Source organism: Saccopteryx leptura, chromosome 2, assembly GCF_036850995.1.
Source record: "Saccopteryx leptura isolate mSacLep1 chromosome 2, mSacLep1_pri_phased_curated, whole genome shotgun sequence".
Lineage (NCBI taxonomy): Eukaryota > Metazoa > Chordata > Mammalia > Chiroptera > Emballonuridae > Saccopteryx > Saccopteryx leptura.
In genome coordinates, this window is record NC_089504.1 from 281,757,950 (window position 1) to 281,773,616 (window position 15,667).

Below are 15,667 nucleotides of genomic sequence, written 5' to 3' on the forward strand. Positions count from 1 at the left end.
TGGCTTTAGCAACTAAGCAAATTGTGTTGTCTGTTGCTGGGATGGGAAATCTAGAAGGGGCTTAAGATCACCAGAAGATATAGGGTGGGACTAAAGTGGGGCAAGAATAAGTTTACAGTTTCTGTATGGAAAGTAAGACATAATTAATAAACAATAATATAAGAATAAACTCTTTTGCATACTCACAATTATAAACCTACTTTTGCCATATTCATATTATTTTCTCCTATTTTATAGATGAGGAAACTGAAGATAAGAGAACAAAAGTAACTTGTAGAACCCAGCTAGTGGCTGAACTGGGATTTAAATTTTTTTTTTTTTTTTTGAAGCTGGAAACGGGGAGAGACAGTCAGACTCCCGCATGCGCCCAACTGGGATCCACCCAGCACGCCCACCAGGGGCGATGCTCTGCCCACCAGGGGGCGATGCTCTGCCCCTCCAGGGCGTCGCTCTGCCGTGACCAGAGTCACTCTAGCGCCTGGGGCAGAGGCCAAGGCGCCATCCCCCAGCAACCGGGCCATCTCTGCTCCAATGGAGCCTTGGCTGCGGGAGGGGAAGAGAGAGACAGAGAGGAAGGAGGGGGTGGGGGATGGAGAAGCAAATGGGCGCTTCTCCTATGTGCCCTGGCGGGAATCGAACCCAGGTCCCCCGCACGCCAGGCCAACGCTCTACCGCTGAGCCAACCGGCCAGGGCCTGGGATTTAAATTTATGACAGAATAAGTCCAAGCTAATTGCTCTTCCTATCATGGGGCTCCCTTGTGAAGTGGCTGACCCTGGGGAAGGGTTCAGCCTACAGCCAGCATGAACTGCAGTTTTTCTGTGGGTGGAGGCCAGGGCCACATTGAGGAAGGGAGAGGTCAGACCTGGGACGAGGTGCAGGAAGTTTGGCTTTGTAGCAGCCAGCCCTTTAAGGCAAATGAAGATTTGGCAGTTTCAGAAAGGAACTAATAATGAGACCCTAAGGCCCAGCCCCTAGATCCTTGGAGTTTCTCTTCTCAAGTCTCCCTGACCCTTGGAGCCCCCTGACAGCCTAACTTTTACCTCCAGCAATAAAAGCCACCACATCCACCAGGACAATATCTGAGAGTTTCACTTTCAGGGTACTTTGATAGGTAATAATTATGAGGAGACTTGTCACCTCTTGGGAAGGTTTTAGTATTTTTATACCCTTTGGAGAAAAGGAAGAAACTGAAAACTAGAGACTGGAAGTGATGTGCCAGGTCCCAGTGTTCTTGAGAGTAGAAAGCATACATTGTATATCTTTATATGGCTCATGGTTCTCATAACAAGTAGTACCTGGCCCAGAAGAAGCTCCATCAAAGTGTGTGGTTTTGAATTGGTTCTGTATATTACTAGAATTCAGGTGTCTGGACTCCTGGTTACTTATGGGAAGTTGAAAAGACCCCAAAGTCAAGCGCCTCTGGGGATGGGGCTGGCTATAGACGCCAGTGGACACAGGGTGATTGGGATGTCCCAGACCCTTTCCTGTATCTTCCCCCATCCCTGAAACAGGGAGTCCCAACTTCTTGAAACTTATTCTGCTCTCTAAGTGATGTCCTCAGACTGACCGCCCTGGAATCACCTGGGGTGCTGGTTAGAAATGCAGATTCAGTTAGTCCCAGGCTGAGAATCTCAGTGGAGGCTATGGGGGTGATGCCTTAAATTTGCATTTTAAACTCCCTACTCCCATAATTCTTAGGATCTGTTTTAGGAGACTGGAGACAAGTTTCTCTGACATAAAAATTGAGGGCCCTAACCTGAGGCCTTGAATGGGAGTTGTCTCTACCTCTTTCCCTGTACTGTTTAGTGACTGTGGCTGGGTTGCCAGGGGAACCAGGCTGTGTAACTTCCTGGCTTTGGCGGTTTTCCCCAACTCGGCCTTATCTCACCATCTGACACCTAGTCCAGGGCCCATGCTAGTCACTCACGTAGGTGGGGAAGCTGGTGCCAGTCAAATGGAGGTGAGTCCAGGGCACCAGGGCAATGCTGGTTCAAGGACCTGGCATAGGCAAGAGGGTGGAGATGAGGCTTTGAGGGGAGTGAGGGAGGGGAAGGCTGTGGATTCTTTAATGTCTTTTTTCTTGGCTTGGGGAATATCTGCCCAATGGGAATGTAGCCAGGTTGGGGGAAGGTTAGGGGAGGGTTGGGAGGAGTGGAACGGTAAGGATACATGTGACCAGCAATGGGGCTCTCTCTCACTTCTCTGGAGACTCAGCTCCTCGTTCATTGTGTGGAGAGCACCACCATCAGAAGGTGATATTGCCCTTCTGGTCTGTGTCCTTTCTTTCTCCCCCTCTTCACTCTGTCTCCGGGGTCTCTAGCCGCAGGCATCCCCCAGTAGTCCCCACTTCCGATCCTACTCTAACCACCCCCCTTTTCCAGCTTCACTGCACCCCTACTCTGTCCTTGGTGCCCACAGTCTTTCTCCTTGGTCCTGAATTTCTTCTTGTTTCTCAAACCATTCTCTTACTCCTGCTCTGTGCCCGGTGTCTCGGGAGGTAGTTGGAAGGCCTTATAGTTTTTAACAACGAATCAGATAGTTTTGAAGAAAGAAGGAAGGCAACAAATACTTGGACTAAGATAATTTATACATTGAAGTATTTGTTTATGTTTTGAGCCCTCCTTTGTTTTAGAAAGACTTGAAGGGAGTGTTTGAGAGTTTAAGTGTTCCAGGAAGAAGGGGATAGTGAAATAGCCTTCAGGCGCCCTTGCAGCTGGGGACTTACAGTCTGATTCTTGTTGTGATTACGCTACAGGGAGGACAGAGGAACCCAGGAACCCCCGCCCCTTTCAATATCCCCTGCTCTAGGGTAAGGAAAAGGGAAGAGAACCACCAGGCACTGTGTAAATTAATTTTGAGCCTGGTCTTCACAGTTCCTCTCTTTTGGGCCATTACCCCATCTCACAGATAAGGAAACCAAGGAAACAAGTCCCAAGTGAGTAAGGCAGATTGCTCAAGGTCTCTCAGCTGTAAGCGACCAAGCCAGTTTTCAAACTCTGCTAGTCTGGCTCCAGAATCAGTCACTGCTTTCCTGCCTCACTATCCTGCCTCAGGCAGTGCCACTTACGGGAGAGCTCCTTCTCGGCTGTTCTAGATAAAATTGTAGGCTGTGAACCAGCCTAGAAGAAATGAGGATTTACTGATAACTGGATGGCATCTTAGAATTCCCTTCCTGGGCAGTAGGTCACCCCTAAAATGGGAGCAGAAGCTGCACAGGAAGAGGAGGCAGGTCCTGAGGAAGGAGGTGGGGTCCCTATTCTGGAGAAATCCCAGGATGTGTGTAGCATGGTGTTGGGAAAACAGCTGTGTTCAGCTTACTCGCTTGTACTTTGCCTGATTAGTACATGAGCACTAACACAGTCTATGTAAGGCTACGGACGTTTGCCCTCAGTGCAGATTCCAGATTGTGGATTGCCTGCCCTTCACTGCAAGGGGCTGTTTTGCTGTTTGTTTGCCTGCTGCCGTGAGAAGTGGTTTTCCCCTGCCTGTTTGCTCATCCGCAGTTGCAAGACTTAAATAAACAGTAAAGGCCCACTGCTTTCTGGCTCCACAGTTCCTCTACCATCTGCCCAAATCCAGTGTGAACCTGCCTGGCCTTGGCCACAGGCATTACATCTTGTGTAGTGGGCAGGATTCAGATCAAATTGGTACAGAGCTGTCAACACCCTTGAAGGGTGGGATAGAGGAGTGGCCAGTCTCCAGCATATGGTTCCCTGTGGCTATCCATTTGGGGGTCATAGGCTAGGTGTCTTTTGCAGCCCTGTAAGAAGAAATCAAAACCTCTGTGCAAGAGGCTGCGTGAGGTCAAAAGCTCCAGGATAAACTGCAGACTGAGCGACAATACCAGCCTGAGCTGAAATGGTCACTAGAGAAAGAGTTGCAGATTCAAGACCTGCAGGTAAGGCTATAGGCTGAGAACTGACAATGTCTTGAACTGGAACAAGTGCTAGAGAAGGAGGCTGACTGCTTTCGAAACTCCAGTATGAAATGCAGGCTGAACATCAATGGCTCCTGGAACTGGAAAAGTCACTGAAGGAAGAAATATGGGTCATAGAGCTGCAGTTTTCCCTGGAAGCTGAACCTTGGCATCAAGAATTGTTAGAGAAATAACTGCAGGTTCAAGAGCTTCAGGCTGAGCCGGCAGCTGCACGAGCTGAAGCGGTCACTGAAGAGGGAGCTGCATTTATGCCTGTGGAATGGCTCTCAGTGGTATCAGGTGTTTCCAACTCGTCCTCTTCAGAGGAGGAGGGGGTATGTATGTATTGAAACTGCCATCTGCAGACTCAGAGCCTGGCTTGTGGTCACCCGTAATGTAAAAACACAGCAGCTAAGAGTGCTTCAGGGGCAGGCACAACCCCCTCTGTAAGTAGTGGAACACTGTGTGGTCTGGCCCTACACCCAGACAGAGTTGATGAAATTGGGAGCAAAATTCAGGCAGAAACCCACTGAGCCCCTGGCAGTTGCTGCTGTGTGGGACACAGGGGTGGATGGCATCATGCTCTCTAGGACAGAGATGGAGAAATTGGCCATCATTACCACACACTTGTCCTTGAGGCAGCATCTTCAGAACTGTCATGACAACCCAGGAAACCATACCTGATTAGAATGGGTGATGGCTGCCATTCCTACACTCTGGCAGAATGCTGGAAACTTGCCAGGTGCAGTGAGTCAGTGGCAGTTGTATACAGAGCTGCAGTAGCTCCTCCAGGAACTAGGTGTAAAGAATGCTGCTTTCAACCTGAGGTCCCATGGACTAGATGAGGAAGTATTTATATATGGATGTAAATACATAGGGAAGTGTTTACAGAAGTGATGAGGGACTTATCCTCTGCAGCACCCCATCAGCCCTTTTTGGGTCACTAGTGGTTATCTTGAGCCCCTATGTGGGGCAGCCCATCAGTGTGGTTACACAGATGGTGGCAGATTTGGGGGAGCTGGAGGCAGCACAAAACCAGAAGACTGTGTGGGCTGCTGCTTGTGCTGCCTCGCCCCCCCCCCCCCCCCCCCCCCCCCCCCCCCCCCCCCCGCTAACTAACAAGAGAAATGGGCCTGTAAAAGTTACTTGAACACAGATGTGGGTAGATTTGATTGCAACTGGGTAGATAGAAATTGGATGGTAGGTCTAGTAGAGTCCTGTTAGAGCTTTGGCAGTAGCTTAAGCCAGAACAGAGGTTCCAGCTGCTGAAAAAGTGGAAGGAAGTGGGCAGCCTTGGCAGTTGCCAAGAAAATGGCTGATGTTCGGGTTGCACAGTTACAAGATTATATGATGGAGACAGCTGAGGAAGAGAAGGGTCCCCAAGACCTGTTCTCCCACTTTGAATAGAGGGAAGGCCGAGGGACCCACCTAACAGGGATGGGGGGGGGAGGAATGGCGGAGGCCCCAGGTAGAATTGGCAATCCACTGGTTTGCTTCTAATGTGCAGCAGGTATTGGCTTTAAAAGACAGTAAGTGATTTTTTTTTTTTGGCAGCAACAGCTAAGAGAACTGTCAAGGTGGCATAGGCCTTGAACATGATTGACCCTGTCAGGCCCTGTGAGCTTGCTGAAGGGTTTGGATGGTGCCCGTGGCAATGGACAGAGTGCTTATGGAAAGGTTTGAGGTTCATTATCAAAGAGCTGTGTGCCTAGTTGCCTGTAATGGACCTCTACCTTGGGTGATTTTTACAGACAGCTGCGCTATCATGGACTGATTATTGAATGGTATAATGGACTCTTGAGGCATGGACTTTGACAAGAGAGGGGCACTGACTCCCTTGTTGGATGGACACGCTGCTTGTGGACAGTATGAGAAACCCTGATGAGGGGGCACGGCACCTATGGAGACCCTCCTGCACTGGGAAGCTGCTCTCACCCAGTTGCAGAGATGCAACAAGGACACTTTATGGCTTCAGTAGACAGAGCCCTGATAATACAGTCCCTCTTACCTCCTATGGGGTAGGGAGCAAGAGGTGGGCCTCCCTCCAGTTAACTCTGGGCAGAGTGCTCAGGCAGACATTGTGAAGGGCACCTTTGTAATGATTGTCATTTTTGGAATAGCTTGTGCTTTTGTAATTCTGTTGCTGTAGTCTGTACTGTTTCTGTGATGTAACGTACCTAAACTTCTCACATAGGGACCATCGCGGAAGACACGGTTGTGTAGATTGTGAGGTGAGTGACCCTAAAGGAGTGAATTGTTGGGGAAATAGCTGTGTTAGGATTGCTTACTTGTATTTTGCCTGACTGATGCGTGAGTATGTGGCTGTGCCATGTGTGTATAGTCTATGTAAGGCTATGGGTGCTTGCCCTCAGTGTGGATTGCAAATTGTAGATTGCCTGCCCTACACTGAGAGGGGCCATTTTGCTGTTCGTTCACCTGCTGCCATGAGAAGCAGTTTCCCCTCACCTGTTTGCTTGTCCGCTGTTGCAAGACTCAAATAAATGGTAATGGCCCACCTCTTTCCAGCTCCACAGTGTCTCTACCATCTCTCTGGCCTTGGCCACCAGCATTACACATGGAGTTCAGAAAAAAACATAAGCAAAATAGACAATCTTCAACAAAGAACTATATACACTTAACATTAACTCTTCCATAGCGATGTGAAAGCCCCATCTCTGATTCATTCTATACATATGGCCCTCCTACCCTCATCCTACATTCATAATCAGCATCGCTGATCCCTATGCTGAGAAGAGCAGTCTCCTAAATGCATTTAAAGGAGGATGGAAGGGGGGAAGGGGAGAGAGAGAGTGAGAGAGAGAGAGAGAGAAAGAGGTAGAGAGAGAGAGAGGAATCACTGTTCTTAGACGTGCTCAAGTGAGAGTCCAGACTTTTCCTTTTAACTAAATGGCTCCTCTGGGTCTTGCCTTCCAGGCTCCTCCCATTTAAATATGGTTTTTCATCACAGAGTCAAAATTCTTATCCCTCTCACCTCAGCCACAGTGTAAAGCATCTCAGGAGACTAGCAGAGTGGGGCCTGCTTGACCAGCCCCAGAAGGCTCCAAGGCCCAGTGGGGAGAGGACAGGCTGTGGGATCTAGCCCAGCCCAGGGTTGCTGGGCTCTGTTCCCAGCTCCTCTCCTGGCTTTTAGCTCCAGGCCCTTGGCCAGCAATCCAGGGTTCATTTTGAGACTTGTTGGAAGTGGCAACCTGGTAGGAAGAGTCACGCAACCCAAGGTGGAGTTAGGGTTGGGCTGAGCATCTAGACAGGTCTTACTCCTCAGGCTCCTTCAGCTTCTTAAACCTTCTCCGTTGTTTTCACCTGTAGGGCAGTGAGACAGAGCAGAGCAGGAGAGTGAAATGAGAGCTTGGGGATGAAATAGAAGGAAGGCACATAGATGCGAGCAAGTAGAAATGAGGAGGAAAGGAAGGGGTCAGGGGAGAAGGTGGAAGAGGGTAGTGAAGGGAGAAGCAGGTACCCTCCCCATCCCCACTGGATATAGCTGCAATTTTGAGCCAAGATTTGCTGAGAAGGGAAAAGCTGACTCCCTACTTGTTTATGCAATTTTGGAAGCTTCAAACTAAGAAAAACAATACAAAATTATTATCCAAAACTAATTGCAGGAGTAAACATTTATTTAGAATAATAAGTCACAACCAATTATAAATTTTTAAAAATCTGGCAAATACTATAAACATAACATCCAGAAGAGTAACATAGATTTGTATGAATTCACTGCCTGAAACAATTCTCAAATAGTTCACCCTTACCGTTTCTGGCTGCTTCTATTCTTTGTCTCTCCAAATGACAATGACTTTAAAGTACTACTTTATATAGAAAGAACAGAGCAATAACTAGTCTTTCCTCTGGCATGCATTGATCAACAACTTTATTATTACATTAGAATGTTTCTTTTCATTTCACAGTTTGTTGGTAAAATCGTGTTAATTTTTATTATGTCAAATTGGGAACATCTGTGCTAAATTTCTTGTTTCAGTTGTAGAATTTTGAGACATTGTTCAGTAATTAGTCTTACATATTTTTTGAATTGATAGCTCTCATTAACCAGATTGTCCTCAATGTACTAATATGAGGCATATGTAATTTCCATCAATGTCAATGTTTTATATCAAATCAAGAAATTTAGTATTTTTCCAATGTGTCCATAATGATTTTCTTTTCTTTGTTAACTGGATTATCAAACAATTCAACTGTTTATTATGTGTAAAATTTATTTATTCTTCTTACTGAATTACTTTCCTTGGTATAACCTGAAAATTTTTGTAACAATTTGTTTCTCAATTTCAAAATAATTTCTACTGATTTCATGGTTCATTTTTATCACTTGTTTCATAAATCCGTTATTTTTTTTTTTATTTTTCTACAGAGACAGAGAGAGGAATAGATAGGGATGGACAGACAAGAACGGAGAGAGATGAGAAGCATCAATCATTAGTTTTTTGTTGCGACATCTTAGTTTTCACTGATTGCCCTCTCATATGTGCCTTGACCGTGGGGCTACAGCAGACTGAGTAACCCCTTGCTCGAGCCAGTGACCTTGGGTCCAAGCTGGTGAGCTTTGCTCAAACCAGATGAGCTCGCACTCAAGCTGGCGACCTTGGGGTCTCGAACCTGGGTCCTCCGCATCCCAGTCCGATGCTCTATCCACTGCGCCACCACCTGGTCAGGCATAAATTTGTTATTTTTAAAATTGAGATTGTAACTAACATATAACAAATTCAGATGTACAATATCATAATTTGATATTTTATATGTCTCAAAGTAATCACCACAATAAGTGTAGTTAACATCTACCACTATACACAATTACAATTTTTTTCTCTTGTGATGAGAACTTTTAAGATCTACTCTCAGCAACCTTTCGATATACACTACACCAGTGTTTTTTAACTACTAATCCATGGATCTACTATAATCTTTATACAATATCAGGGCAGTTAACTCTTATGCAGACAGGCACTGCTAGTGGTTGAAATACTGCTACAATATTGTTAACTATAGTCACCATACTGTACATTACATCCCCAGAATTTATATAATAAATGAAAGTTTGTACTTTATGACTACCCTCAGCTTTGTTACTCAGGCCTCTGCAATCACCAGTTTGTTCTCTGGGTCTGAGTTCATTGTGTTTGTTTGTTTTTTAGATTCCACATATAAGTGAAATATACAATATTTTTCTTTCTCTGTTTGACCTAGTTCACTTAGTATAATACCCTCAAGATCCATCCATGTTGTTACAAATGGCAAGATTTCCTTCTTTTTATGGCTGAATAATATTCCACTGTATATAGTCTAGTTTTTAAAAATCCATTCATTCACTGATGGGAACATAGGTTGTTTCCATATCTTGGCTATTATATGTATAAAAAATAGTGCAATGAAGGTGCGGATGCAGGTATCTTTTTGAATTAGTATTTTTGTTTTCTTTGGATATATACCCAGATGTAGAATTGGTGGATTTATATAATAGTACTATTTTTAATTGTTTTGAGGAACACGTATGCTGTTTTCCATTGTGGCTGCGCCAGTTTACAATCCTACCAAGAGTACACAGAGATCCCTTTCCTCCATATTCTGACCAACTCTTGTTATTTTTGGTCTTTTTGATAATAGCCATTCTAATTGGTGTGAGGTGGTTTAGATTTGCATTCCCCTGATGACTAGTGATGTTTCGCATCCTTTCATGAACCTGTTAGCCATTTGAATATCATCTTTGGAAAAATATCCGTTCAGTTTCTCTTTCCATTTTTAAATTGAATTGTTATTTTGCTATTGATTTGTATGAGTCCTTTATATATTTTAGCTATTGACTCCCTATTAGGTATATGATTTGCAAATATTTTCTCCCATCCAGTAAGCTGCCTTTTCATTTTGTTCATGGTTTCCTTTGCTGTTCAGATTAAACCCATTAAATTTTAAGTAAGCCTTCTGTTCTTTAATACATACATTTAAAGTTGAAAAAAGAAGAAAATATACTCTTGATATATGTCCAAATTCTGTTCAGTTTCACTTGTATTATCTACATCTTCAAGGAGAATTTCTTTTTATTTGAAATACATTTTTTGAATAAAAATTTCTTATTTTGTTTATGTGTGTGTTTCTCTTCCAAGCCTTCAAGAATATTACAGATCCTTAAACTATCATTGCTACCTAGCAAGGTGAAGTAGACAGAATAATGCACCTCCCATCCTTTAAATATCCACCTATTAATTCCCAGAATTTGTGGGTATTTACCATATATGACAGAAGGGACTTTAGAGATATGATTAAATTAGGGGCTCTGAGATGGGGAGATTATTTATATAATATTATCCAGGTGGGCCCAACCTAATCACACGAGAACCTTTCCCAGTAGAGGAGATGTGACTACTGCAGAGTGCTCAGAGAGATGTAATGTTACTGGCTTTCAGGATGAAGAAAGGGGACCATGTGTCAAGGAACGTGGGTGGCCTCTACAACTATAAAAAAGATTGACTCCAGAACCCCTAAAAGGAATGCAAACCTGCTCACACCTCAATTTTACCACAATGAGACATATACTGAACTTCAGAACTATAAGATAACTTTGTATTGTTTTTAAGCTACCAAATTTGTGGTGATTTGTTATAGCAACAGTAGAAAACTAATGTACAAGGCTAGGATAGTTTTTAAATGGAAAGATAATTTCATTATTCATAGAAAAATTTAGGTAGACACATGTGTTTAAAATACTCTACCTGGCCTGACCTGTGGTGGCACAGTGGATAAAGCGTCAACCTGGAAATGCTGAGGTTGCCGGTTCAAAACCCTGGGCTTGCCTGGTCAAGGCACATATGGGAGTTGATGCTTCCTGCTCCTCCCTCCCCTTTCTCTCTCTCTCTCCCCTCTCTATAATGAATAAATAAAATCTTAAAAAAAATTTAAAATACTCTACCTATGAGAGAAATGCAAAAAGAAAACATATCATTGTTCGAAAAACAGAACTAGTCAACAAGTTTAGGTCATCTGGAGGCAGCTTTTTCTCTGATGAGAGGTGTAATAGGTTTATAATTATATATGCTGCATTATTTGTTTTCTTTCTGACCAGAGCGAACCTTAGTTTTGACCAGGCAGTGATTAGAACAGAATCCCCACTTAAAATTTGACACATGGAGGGTTAGAATTTTTTCCAAAACTGGTTTCAGGCTTTGCTTACTTCAAACCTTGTTTTTCCTTCACTTGGCAAATACTTTTGGTGGTGTACACTGTAGCACATGTTCACATGGGAATATGGCCAGCACTTTCCTGTCCTGGCATCAGCTGAAGTGGAGCAGTGGAAGGAGTAGTCCAGACAGCAGGACAGCAGGTAGTAATGTAACTGTATGTGTAAATGATGGAGAACCAAACCAACATATTTCACTAAATTAAAAATAAATGCATCCTCCAACTTACTTTTGCAAATTTACAAAAATATATGGCCAAGGAGACACACTGATAAGAACTTTGCAAGGAATTTATGGAGACAAGAGGTCTGAGGCTTAGGCACTGATAGCTTTGAGGTGAATTCAAACAAAATCCTTATATCACACTTTGTCATTCCCTCCTTCCTGCCTCAACTTAACACTTTTCTTTCAGAGAGGCAGCCTGGGTTGAGAAAACACAAGCTTTTTAGTTTGGGCACTTATCCCTCTCTGCCTCAGTTTCCTACTTGGCGAAAGAGATAACTACCCCATAGAGATGTGGCTGTGAAGACTGCGTGGAAAATTCAGGAGAAACATCCAGTTCACGGTGGGTTGGTTACTTCCTCTTTCTGCCTCTCTGGGCTGCAGAGAAGAGGGGGTTATAATGCCAAGGCTGAGAAAGGAAGATTGCCAGGAACGGAAAAGCCCTTTCCTTACCCCCAAGCCCTGAGGGTTGTGCTCCCCCTCTTCTGGCCCGCCTCTGCATAACTGCTACTTTTGCCTCCCTCTCCCTATGAGCCCACCTCCAACACTTTGTGCTCACCCCCTCCATCTTGTCCTTTTGAGGATCCAGAGGAGATAAGGCTGAAAAATCTAGGGAAGAAATGTAAAGCCTTTTGGAGTAAGTCTTTTAAAAAGCAACTGGAGGTGACCCATCACCCTTCTCCATTCCCCTGGGTTTTGTGAACTACCTTCGATGCCCCTAGCTCTGCAGCCAATGACACATGGTGCAGTGATTGGCTTCAAAAAGTCAAGTTGGAGTAAGCTTCAGAAAGGTCAGCTGTGAGGGTTTGGAGAGAAGTTTGGGAGTGAGAAAGCAGCTCACAGAATGCTACTTCTTTTTGGCCTAAGAGTTCAATCAGCACTGGAGAGAAAAATTATCTTGGTCAGGTAGGAAAGCTTTGGTGAGGGTTGCACCGGCAGGCTGTATGTGCGTGTGTGCGTGCGTGCGTGTATGGTATGTATGGGGGGGGGGGGAGGTCAGTTCAATTTTGTCTTTGTAGGTTTGGGAGGCATAGGGACTAATCCAAATCATAAAATTCCTAAAAACCCTTGGGAACAACTGGGAAAACCAACTAGGAAGTGTTAAAAGGCAGACTCCCTAAAGCGTGTACCAGAGATTTCCATTCAGTTAAGTCTATTAATAAGCTCTCCTAGGTAATTCTGAGCTGGAGGTCTGAGGACCACATTTTAAGGAACTGCTCCTGAAACTACATATACATCATTATGGCTGGAAGTTCTTTCTTTGGTCTATCCAGATTCTCTTGTTATGAAACTTGTTTCTTTTGATCCTGCTTGCTTTATGAAGACTAAACTCTCATCAGGTTTTGGCTTGGCACCTCACTGGGGAGATGGTAACCGTGGTAACCTAAGTGAAGTGTCTGCGGAAAACTGTGACCCTAGGCCTGGCTCTTGGAGGGACTGCTGGCAGTTAGACCCCCAGGGCCCAGGCTATTCCCTTGAGGATTTGAGTCCTGACCTAAGAATTCATTCAAAGCCAACGTGAGGAGTGGGACTGAAGCTAGGGCAGGCCAGTCTTTCAGAACCCAGGCTGCTGCTCCAGCACAGTTTGAACAGAGGGTTCAGTTTCCTGAGGCCACCAGCACGCTGCCGCTGCCCGCAGGAGCAGAGAGCAGGGGCGGGGCAGCAGAGAGTAGGGGCGGGGCATGGGCCGAACCGCTTGCCCTTGGTTGCTACGGCAACGTGTCAACACCAGGCTCCTCTTTGGCAGTGACAGTGGCTGAGGTGGAGGAGGTGCAGCTGAGATGGTGAGGTTCCCCTGGGTTGAGGAGAACTTTGGTAGTGCTTCATGGGTCCTGAATTGGGTTGGATTTCTGAGCAGGGAATAGTGCAGAACTTGGGGAGGGCAGATGTTGGGTCATGGTCTGGATATCAGGCAAGCCCAGAAGCGAGAAGCTAGGTGGACACCTCTAGAAGAAGCAAGGGAAGTCCTGAGTAACCTCCTCCTCCAAGGGCAGGGATTGAAAATGTGTGGTAGTGCTGAGCCTGGGCATTAGGCAGAGAGGGATGTCTGATCTTCTTCCCCTCCCTTGGGCTTGGGACTGTGAGATGCGATGGAGAAAAACCACTGGTGAGGAGGCCAGATAACAGGTTATATATACCTATTCTGCTGCTAACTAGCAGAGTGACAACACATGTCACCTAAAATTCTCAAGTTTTCTCTTCTGTTACTGCAGCTTGGATCATTCAGTACATACTCAAGAGACATTTCAAATGAATGAATGAGGAGGGTATCAGGTTTGAAAGGCCCTGGACAGTGATTGGGACAGGTCTGACCAACCTGGGATTCTCTGGGGTGGGAAAAACTACCAGGGTCATGAGGGTTGAGAAGAGCAGCAGGCCTGGAAGGAGCTATGCAGGGGATGTCTGGGCTCCAGTGAGGAGCATGTTGGTCCCTGAGGGATAAGGAAGGAGGGCAGAGAATAGATGTTGCAGCATTGAGGTATTAGAAATAACTTTAGAATTTTTGGGAGCATGCAAGGTGGAAAAAGTGGCACCTTGGGCGTACTGGTGGACATACTTCATGCTCAGAGGTGACACTGCTTTTCTGGGGTTCAGTGGTTCAAATGCAGGAACCCCAAGTAGAGATTTCAGAAAAGGTTTGTTAATTGTAAAGTAAAGAAGTCTCCAGCAAAGAGCAGTTCCCCACTTCTGAGGACTCCCTGCGGTGTTGCAGTGGGGTCCCTTTCACCTAAGCATTTATTGTGACTGTTATTCTCAGCTCTCTTCTGTGCTTTACAGGCGCAGTGGTGTCTGTCTGTCTGTGAGGGCCTAGCATCATGCTTGGCATCTGAGGGCATACAGTAAATGTTAGTTCTTTTTTTCCTCCTGTTTTAAATTTTTCATAATTCCAAGTTCAAATTAATCAGTGACTTGCACCTGGGTTAGACTTGTGGGTTTCTGTGCACCCAGATCAGGGATTCCCCACCCAAGGACTATTCAGGGCAGAGGTTTTGCCTGCTGATTGAGCACTTCTAAAATTCCTTGGATAGCACTGGGCAGATGGGCACCTTTGAGAAGAAGTGGGTCAATTTAGTGACCTCTACTCTTCCGGTAGGCCAGATGTGTGTGAGCAAGGTTGTGTGTGTCTGTGTATGTATCTGTGGACGTGTGTGTGTGTGTGTGTGTGTGTGTGTGTATGGTGCCACACCGCTAGTTTTGAGAATGTTTGGAGGAATGGAGAGAGGTGGTGGTGGAGGGGGCCTTGCAATTAGGCAGATATCTAGGACTTTTGAAAAAACAAGGAATAACAACATCCTGTAGAAGAAGGGATGGACCTCAGTACTGACTAGGATGTTATCTTCAGATGGGACCCCAGATTGTCAACCTGGTTTCATTTGAGGACAAAGTAAACTGACTGGATCACTTAGAGAAAGGCAAGGTGTCTGCTACCTGGGCATCCCTACCTTCTCAGTAACCAAAGCCTACAGAAAAAAGGAAGTAGAATCAGGCAAATAGCTTGAAGCCTGAATTTGCTAGCCTGCAGTGAACTTATATGCAAAGGAGGAACAGATACAGGGTGGAGAGGACATCCAGGAAAGGATACGCCTTCATTTCTTTGTTCGGTTGAGAGGTGTTATGGTATTGTCAGGGAAACCCCACACTGACCTGTGCCAGCCCTGTCTCAGCTCTGTTCTGCTGGGATTGAGCTGAACATTCTGGGACATAAAATGCTGCTGTCTTTAAAGGGCTAGATTCACCTGTGTTCAGAGTTAGGGCATCAGGCCCATTGTTATTTTTTGTTTTCAAATAAAAAGTTGCTTTCCTGATCATAATAAGAGTTATCTACTCATTATTCAATACAAGAGACATCTTAAGATGATAAGGCTCACCTGAAATTAAATATTTTTGTGAACATTGTTTCAGTAATACATTCTGTATGCATACCTTTATACAAACATTTTTATAGGATTACATACATCTGCTTTCTTTAAAACAATATGTTGTATAGTTTATTCTACATTAATAATTAAATCAAAATCATCATGCAATTGACCAGCTAATCTTACTGCATCAGAGTCTTTGCCAGAGTTCCAAGCAGTGGCTAAGTTTTGGTGCTCCTGGGGTGGGATAATTTTTGAAGAGAAAGGGAGTTAGCTAAGTCACCAAGATGAAAATATTAAAGCAGCTCTGGTATCTTTACCTGTCTCCAAGCCTCATCTTTTCCTTTCCCTCCTGCCTTCTCAGCTATAGCTACCAGTTTTTTGTTTTGTTTTGTTTTGTTTTTTGTATTTTTCTGAAGCTGGAAACGGGGAGAGACAGTCAGACAGACTCCCGCATGCGCC

At 44.9% G+C, this 15,667-nt stretch overlaps 1 protein-coding gene and 1 long non-coding RNA gene across 3 annotated transcripts in view; one reads left to right on the top strand and one right to left on the bottom strand.

Moving 5' to 3' along the window:
* Positions 1-15,667, bottom strand: part of LOC136390922 (uncharacterized) — a 219,888-nt gene that overhangs the window by 3,974 nt on the left and 200,247 nt on the right. The window lies entirely within an intron of this gene.
* The window catches only part of CFAP45 (cilia and flagella associated protein 45), a 37,539-nt gene continuing 23,813 nt past the window's right edge, over positions 1,942-15,667 (top strand). The window contains exon 1 of one of the 2 annotated variants that reach the window (XM_066366080.1): positions 1,942-1,962. In XM_066366080.1, coding sequence (XP_066222177.1) covers positions 1,957-1,962 — 6 coding nt within the window. In that variant the 5' untranslated portion in view covers positions 1,942-1,956. Of the gene's footprint in view, positions 1,963-13,086; positions 13,130-15,667 lie in introns of those variants that run through there. The other variant, XM_066366082.1, reaches the window with a different exon arrangement.